The sequence below is a fragment of the Cynara cardunculus genome, assembly GCF_001531365.2.
Source record: "Cynara cardunculus var. scolymus isolate 2C chromosome LG 1, CcrdV1, whole genome shotgun sequence".
NCBI classification, from domain to species: domain Eukaryota; kingdom Viridiplantae; phylum Streptophyta; class Magnoliopsida; order Asterales; family Asteraceae; genus Cynara; species Cynara cardunculus.
In genome coordinates, this window is record NC_037528.1 from 1,835,582 (window position 1) to 1,843,956 (window position 8,375).

An 8,375-nucleotide genomic window follows, 5' to 3' on the forward strand; every position below is an offset into this window, starting at 1 on the left:
TTTAACTCTAACATATTCTCTATTTTAAAGATTTTAATATAAAATTATTAAAATATTTTATATAATTATCATTTTAATATATTTTTTAGAAGCTTATATAAAATAATAATAATTCAATTTCATTGGTAAGTATGACAAAAAAATTAAATTTTCCATTCACACATCAAAATTAGACATGGGGATGGATCGGGGATCTCAATCTCCGTCCCCGTCCCCGATTACTTATCTCTGTCCTCGTCTCCGTCCTCACCGAGGAATATAATCACATCTCCATTCACATCCCCAACGGGGAAACATTGATTTTTTTTCCATTTATGTAAGTTATTTTAAATTAACTATGTAAGAAACCATATGTTTAAATCTCAAACATTCTCAATAAACCTAAAACCAAAATGAATTTAATTTAATACAAAAAATCACATCATAAAAAAACTAATAACTTAAAAAAAAACTTAAATTTACATGTATCAAAAGATATTGAGTAATATAAAACCATATCGACTAATATACAAAACTTATCAAATTGTATTTTGACTTGACATCCAAAAAATTGCATATTAACATCCAAAAAATAACAATTTTAAATTATAAACCTAGTTAGAAAATAGGAAATAGGAAATTATAAATTAACACTTTAGTTGAAATAAATAATATATATATGTATAAATATATATATATATAATTTATTAATTAATATATATATATATATATATATATAATGGGTACAGGCTCGGGCGGGGAGTACCATACCCGTCTCCATCTCCGGTTTGAGACAAACGGGGATCCTTGTCCCCATCTCCATCCCCGTTTCCGACCGAAATGGGTGGACCGGGTTATCAGACGGGTCGGGTCCCATTCTCATGCCTAATAAAAAATTTAGAAAATTCTTTACATTTTTTTATTTTAAAAAATAATATAAAAAATCTGTTAAATAACAAAAACTTCAGAATTTTTAGTGTCCAAAGTTTATTTTACATCTAATACAGGGACCAAAAAGCAAATACTGTTTCCAATTTAAAAATCTGACTTCAATCCCTCGCCAAAACCAGAAGAAAACCAGAAAAAGGGATGGCGGAAGAGGAGAATGGTGTGACGGCCGGCGGGGAGTTTTACCTGAGGTACTACGTAGGGCACAAGGGCAAGTTTGGACATGAGTTTCTGGAGTTTGAGTTCCGACCTGACGGGAAGCTCCGTTACGCCAACAACTCCAACTACAAGAACGACACCATGATCCGCAAAGAGGTCTTCCTTACCCCTTCCGTCCTCAAAGAGTGCCGTCGTATCGTCTCCGATTCCGAAGTTAGTGTTTCTTCACCTATCTGTTTCATTTTGGCTTGATTTGCATTTTGTTAGGGTTTTAACATCCATTTAGGTTTTATGTTTTTTTTGATCCGTCATCATTATCTGTGTCTCTGACTTTCGTTAATTAGTGAAGAGTTAGTAATTCAGTCTGAGAGGTTGAGATTCTGGTAAGATGGAAGAGACATACTAACTAGGATTTATGGATGTCATACCGAATTTATGGATTCATGCATAGCTTACTGAAATAATTTGCAACGAAAAGTTGGTAACGTATGGGCGTTTTTGTTGTAGATTATGAAGGAAGATGACAACAACTGGCCTGAACCAGATCGTGTAGGACGACAAGAGCTTGAGATTGTGATGGGCAATGAACACATCTCGTTTACTACTTCGAAGATTGGGTCACTGATGGATGTTCAGACCAGTAACGATCCTGAAGGCCTCCGCATCTTCTATTATCTCGTTCAGGTATGTAATGAATTTCTATCATTGATTTCAAGCGCAAAAGGTCAGGGCAATCGCATCAATTGCATATTGTTTTTTTGGTTCATGCTTCTATTGCCGTTCTTACAGAAATTACAAAAACTCGACCTACATGGTGTATTTCTTATGTTATAATATATATATATATATATATATATATATATATATATATATGCGTCTGTGTGTATAGTAGAGGTATAGTCGAGAGGATTATGGCTGAACAGAAGTTGGTTCACCATTCAACAACAGCAGAATAAGATATTCACCATACTCGATTTCTAATTTCCAGTCGTCCCATTTCCTGATTCAGATTTACTGGAGTCTTGACTGTTTTGTGAATGCTACTTGATATTTGTCTTTGAAAACTCTTAGTAGTTCGTATGATCCAAAATTTGGGGATTTCGTTAATCTGGTCTAAGAATGTCCTGGATTCCTAATTTCTAAATGTCCCGTTTTCTGATTTGGATTTAACGTAGTCTTAAGTTGATATTTGTCTTTGAAAAATCTCAGTATGATCTGAAGCTTGGTATGCAAGACAGGGTCTTATTAGTCTGGTACTCTGGTCTAAGAATGTTCAGGGTAGAGCAGTTGTGAGCTGCAAAGTCTATTTAGGAGTCAGTTCTGATGGAAACTTTAGAAATATGTGTAAAATATTTACAATTGTATCATAGAAGTGGTGATCAGTAGCAGGAAGGATCTGTGGCTAATCTTTCCGCTGGTCCGCTTCATGCACAAGTTTCAGATATCAAAGATGATCATTTTTCACAAATGTTTTTGCAGTTTAACATTCATAAGCATCGTCGATTCATCATACATGTTATCATAATGGCTAGTTAGCTACTTCCTATGAATCGCTGAATCTATTTCTTTAGTCTTAAAATTGGTTGTGTCCACGTCATAGTTGTTAAAAGCGCGCCTGAGGATCGCCTAGGATCTGAGGCTCATAAGGCTCAAGGTCTTGGGCTTTTTCAAAGTTGAGGCTAGGCGTATTTATGAAGCTCACTAAGGCGCTGCACCTTGGCCGAGGCGCCTTGTGGGCCTAGGCATGCCTCATAAAGAGTTACTAAATACCTAGTCAAACCCTAATATTAAATAATTTTCCTCATCTTCTCATCTCATTATCTCATAGACTTCTTAAAAAAAGAGATAACCCCTTCCATCCTAAAATAAGTGTCCATATTTCTATTTTGTTTGTCACGAAATAAATGTCCACTTCAAAAAAATAAGTGCACACTTCCCCATTCTACCCTTAATTATCATATGAAGAAATTAATTCTCTCTCTATTACTAAGGGTAACATTGTCATTTAGTTCATTAAAAGTGTAATAAGTACAATTCTCTAACCTGTGTGCTTTTTTCATCGTGACACTTATTTTGGGACGGGGGAGTGTTAAATGGATAAGTCAAACCCTAATACTAAATACCCAGTCCTTAGAACTTCAAGCATCCTCTATAATATTTCTGGTTGCTGCATTGGAGGCTTGTACTTGCTGCATATTTGAGTTGTGAGTAACTGTATGTTTGTGTGTGTGTATTTGATAAGATGCGCCTCGCATTTATGAGGCCTGTGCCTTGCGCCTAGTCCCCGGGACCCCTTTGCGCCTAAGCCTTGAGCCTTTAACAACTTTGGTCCATGTCCTGTTTGGTGCATGGAAAAATTTGATACCAACGAAGGCAAGACATGTTGATTAAAATTATCTGGGGGTTAGTTGTATTATATCTACATTTCAGAATACAAATCATTTTGGGGAAGAGGAGTGCTATCCTTGATTAGGTCCCAACTTGTATCTCCTTGGAACTGCTTGGCAATCTAAGTCGGCTTTAGGATTTTTAATTGTTTGACTTTCAATACACCGGAATTTGTCTAGTTTTTAGTCATCCTCTTTGTTTTTGCTCAGGTTTTCATTTTGGTTGAGTCCTATCATACCCAATTTCTTCTCAAATTTTTGTAATAGTTTTTAGTGTTGCAGTATAAACATTCAGTTTGTACTCATTCCATTCTGGACATTAGTTGTACCTGGTTATCTCATTAATTAATTTGTTTTGCATTTTCAAAAAAATGGTAGGTGCTTTTACAAGGTTCGTTGGATATCACATAGCAGTTTTACTTCCCGAGGGATAGTMTAGTTCACCATRGTTATGTATTATGAAGTGAAGAGTGAGAATAAAATATATTTTTCAACATGAAGTCTAAAATGATGCCTTTTAGCCCATCAACATCATCCGTTCCCTATCCCAAAATAGAACAGTTRGTCATTAAATMTTTTGTTCCTACTTTGTGCTAATTGTCTGAAATATATCTCTTCCTTTTTCACCCTGACTATGTTATTTGCTGGTTAATTTTCTAAAGAGGATTATCCCGTGTGAGGCTAATTATCCATCCTGAAGGAACATAAAGATAATRCTTTTTATCCGTTTGGACCTTCTATGACTTTCTTATCACTTTACCATTCTCTTTGAAAGTTGTACCAGGGTTGGTTTGAGAAGGAAGAAGAAAAATTGAAAGAATGTAAAATGAAACAACTTAAACAAGGCATATGGAGACGTGGAAATGGAAAAAAGATGTAGAACTATGAGTTTAGTTTTACATTCATCAATGCCTTCCCCATACGGAGACAGCTTGGGGTCTTCATGGAAACAAAACATTTTTGCAAATATTTTTTTAAAGCCGGATCCTCTTTGGGACAGGGGACAAGTCTACGTACATCTCACCCCCAAGACCTTAGTGGCACATAGCGGGTGTGTTTGGTTTGGTTTTTTATGCCTTGCCCTTGAGGAATCAAATGTACAAGTTATGGTTTTACATTTATTGATCTGTTGCTTTTACCCCCACCTCCCTTCATAACATAAGTTTACATTATTCAGGGAGAACTTCATTTACATATTGTAACGCGTTAATTTTTGGGTGATTGAGAGGTAAAAAGGGCCGAATCTTGGTAAAGATTTTGTTATGTTCACCGGACTGGTACTTCACTTGTGCTTCCTAAATCAGTGTGATGCAACTCATTTTTCTTATTTTGAAGTAACCTTGATCTTGTGGGATGATGAATGTTTATTATCTTACATTGATTCGATTAAATTCTGTGAAATTTTATATATTCGTAGATGTGCTTAGATTGTTCCTAACTTAAATTTAACGTTGCAGGACCTGAAGTGTTTTGTGTTCTCACTGATTTCACTTCATTTCAAGATCAAGCCAATTTAATAAAATCTTAAAGGTACAGCGTAGATGTTCGGACAATGCACTTACCCCAGTTGCCTTTTATGTCCATGGATTTTTACTTTGTGTGGATGATTGCCTGCTTTGGCATTGAAACCTTTGTAGTTCAGTTTGAGGCTTGCTTAATATGAATTTACACCGGCTGTTTATCTTTTCATGYTGTTACAATTTATTTTTGTTAAAAAATTCAAAGTGTAATAGGTTTAGGCAACCACCAATTTATGATGTTTAACTGTCAAGTATTACATAAAATGATGGCAAATTAATGATTTTTGTGAAGATGCAGGATTATGTTGTTTAGGGTGCGTTTCGTATGCTGACAACACTGGAGGGAGTTAGACTAGACAAGACTGGATTGACGAGAGTGAGGTTGACATGTGAAAGAATTGTGAAAGATTTTAGGGTTTTAATTTGATATAGGTACAATAATTAACCAATCTTGCCTCATCTGTCTGATTCTTGTTCCACCTATTTTGGTGGGAATAAAAAAAATGCATTTTTGTCCCACTTAAGGATGTTTGGTTGGTTTTCCATCAAGTACTGAATGGATAAAGCCGTATGTCTGGATTAATCTCATTGAGAAGGTTTTTGTTTGGGAGAGTTTATTCATAGAAGAAACAAGTGCCCTTTCTAGTCAGGAATGACAAGTTTGGAAAGAAACTTGGCTTTTTGTATAAAGCTCTGCCCTTAAACTTACCAAATAAGTTATTTTTTATATCGTTAAGCCACTACCAAGCAGTCGTGTGTAGTTGACCGAATAATCTGAGTCCCATTAAGCTGCTAATAAACAAACCCTTAATCTTGTCCGGTCTTAGTCTAATGTTGTGTCAAACATGTCGGTCCTATCCTATGTATCAAACCCTCCTTAAGAACTGCAACATGCTCCAAGTGATGTAATATTATGGTCACGTCTACTCTATTTTTTTTATCTTCTATATTTATTCACCAATTTTTCTTTTTGGTGCTTTTCCATGAGTATGAATGTTGTATCCTATAAAATTATGATGAATGATACATATAATAGTATATAGAGGGTTGGGTTCACATGAGACAAAACTGTTTTCGTAACACATAATTTTTTTACACTTGAAACTTCACAATAAAATGTTGTGAAGGTAAAAGAAAGCCGAACCTTCACAATGTTTTGCTGTAAAGTTTCAAGTGTAAAGATCGTGTCTCACGAAAACAGTTTTGTTTCACATGATCCCAAGTCTCTCTCTGTATATGTAATTTTTTGAATGTAATTTATTTACATTTAGTTTATATTTAGATTGGGCAGGCGAAGTAATGTAATTTGAATGATTGGGGCGCGAATATTGAACAGATCTAAGGAGCAAAAGTTTTAATCATGCAATGTGTAAGTCTTGTTGTTGGACAAGCACGAGTGCACGACAAATTAATCAAAGAAAATTTGTTGACTTTTTTTTACTTAAAAGTCAACCCATATTTCTGTCCAGAGATCCTTAAACGGCTAGCTGTGGATGATGATGTTGAGATTGGCAATCATCTTCGTTGATGGAACAATGATCTGCSACTATGGTAGGAACTTGTGGAGCTGAGCACAGAGGAGGAAATCCCATCATCCTCATCTCCGTTTGGAGGTATGTACAGTAGTCATGGAAGGTGTTTGGTGTCACGTTTAATTGGAACCCCAATCCGAATAAGAAGTCGACTTCAAGCAGGTTAATCTCAGCCGTTGATATCCCTCCAACTTTTGCGTAGTAAGCATTATTATAACAYCTGAACCAAAAATAAAAGAAAACAATTGTGAAAACTTATACATCAGATCTAAATTGAAATCTTGATAAGAGTTCACGAAAATTTTATTTTGAATGATTAAGGTGCCGTTTACCAAACGTTTGGCCGGGTAAGCGCTTACCAAGTCGCTTTACTTTATCGGATGAATATAACAAGAACTAAAAATCTTACTCGGTAAGAGCAGGACAAGATTTTGTGAGGACTAATTTAAAACTATTTTGATAGGATTTAAAATATTGTTTCATAATATGATAGTTTTACATGTATTTGTTTCACTATATAAAACATTGTTATGTTTCGATAAGTTAAAAAAAAAGTTTCACATGTAATATCCTTAGGAGGTGAACACGGACAGATGTGAAACAATACCTTAAATCATCGTTTTTGATGAAAAAAAATCATATAAAAAGATATTTTTTATACTGGTTTTCATGGATTTGTAACTTTTTTATGGTTCTCATTTGATTATCGTTATATATTCTATACGTGTAATCAAATAAGAACAGCAAAAATTGAGAATTGTGAAAACTATATTCGTGAACTCACATATCATCCATGAATTTGATCGAAATAAGGACACTGGTAACAAGCAATCGATGGACATTGAGAGAGTTGATCGGCAAAAGCGGTTGTTTCTTTGCGAACCGATCGAGATAGATATAAGCCACCACGAAGCACGAAGGACTGCAATTGGCGTACTTGAAGATCTGCTCCAGGTATCTCCCGATGCTTATATTCGGCTTAATCAACGCATAAAAAACAGATATCTTCTGAGTGTTTAAAGGACGCTCAAAATCGTTAGATTCAGCAACTCTTTGGAGGAGAGACGATAAGAGATTTATGAGGTTGGGCATMACAAGATCCGCCATTGATGTTCCAGAAGGTTCAGAAACACACACATAACACCGTGGTAGTATGTGTGTTGTTATATACACAATAAGGGTTTTAGAGAATGCGTTGGGTGTGAGCTGTGTGGCTTTTTTTGGAAGAATTCATGACATGCATGTCTTCAACCTCCAGGTCAGACTTAGCTTGCTTTCTCTTTTATTTCTTTTATTTTTTAATTTTTTTAAATAAAAATATTGGGAATTATACTCCATCAATTACGCTCATTTAAATATCATTTACCATATTTTCGATATTTTTTTTAATTTCGATTTTTATAAAAAAACATTTTTAACCACAAGGGTGGTGCCTGATTGGTTTGAGCTTAATTAGCTCCGAAGGTCAAAAGTACTTGGAGATCTCAGGTTCAAACCTAAAGAAGAATAAAAATCCCGAAGTTCAAATGCACTGGCTCATTGCTCTGAATTAATCGGCTTGCATAGAGGGTTGAATATCCAGATTAATAAAAAAACATTTAATTTTTGGATATTTTTGCCAAAAGATTGTGATTGAGATTTGGGTATATACATAGTCGTGGAGAAGCATCTTCTTCGAGATTATTTATTCAATTAATRGGAAACCATATATGGGTAAATCTGTCCAAAAATATTTACGATGATTTTTTTTTTATATTTTAAAACAATATATTAATTTTGTAATTATATTTAATTGTTAATTTACAAGAATTCATTACATGTTATATGAACACTATTGTGTTATTTTTGGG

At 34.7% G+C, this 8,375-nt stretch overlaps 2 protein-coding genes across 2 annotated transcripts; one reads left to right on the top strand and one right to left on the bottom strand.

Annotated features, from left to right (window-relative positions):
- Positions 1 to 1,005: 1,005 nt before the first annotated feature.
- On the top strand, positions 1,006 to 5,127 carry LOC112518872 (protein mago nashi homolog). The gene is made up of 3 exons (XM_025126659.1): positions 1,006 to 1,299; positions 1,594 to 1,770; positions 4,931 to 5,127. The coding sequence occupies exons 1-3, from the start codon at positions 1,069 to 1,071 to the stop codon at positions 4,988 to 4,990; spliced, it is 468 nt and encodes a 155-aa protein (XP_024982427.1). The 5' UTR covers positions 1,006 to 1,068; the 3' UTR covers positions 4,991 to 5,127.
- Positions 5,128 to 6,351: 1,224 nt separating this feature from the next.
- LOC112529228 (cyclin-U4-1-like) lies at positions 6,352 to 7,801 on the bottom strand. Its single transcript, XM_025140395.1, has 2 exons — positions 7,310 to 7,801; positions 6,352 to 6,745 (listed from the first exon to the last, which is right to left on the bottom strand). Exons 1-2 carry the CDS (start codon positions 7,630 to 7,632, stop codon positions 6,469 to 6,471), a joined length of 600 nt encoding a protein of 199 aa, XP_024996163.1. The 5' UTR covers positions 7,633 to 7,801; the 3' UTR covers positions 6,352 to 6,468.
- Between the last annotated feature and the right edge of the window lie 574 nt (positions 7,802 to 8,375).

Coding starts and splice junctions, on each gene's coding strand:
- LOC112518872 (XM_025126659.1), top strand. CDS start 1,069: ATGGCGGAAGAGGAGAATGGTGTGACGGCCGGCGGGGAGTTTTACCTG. Junction 1,300..1,593: donor GTATCGTCTCCGATTCCGAA/GTTAGTGTTTCT, acceptor TTTTTGTTGTAG/ATTATGAAGGAAGATGACAA. Junction 1,771..4,930: donor TCTTCTATTATCTCGTTCAG/GTATGTAATGAA, acceptor TTAACGTTGCAG/GACCTGAAGTGTTTTGTGTT.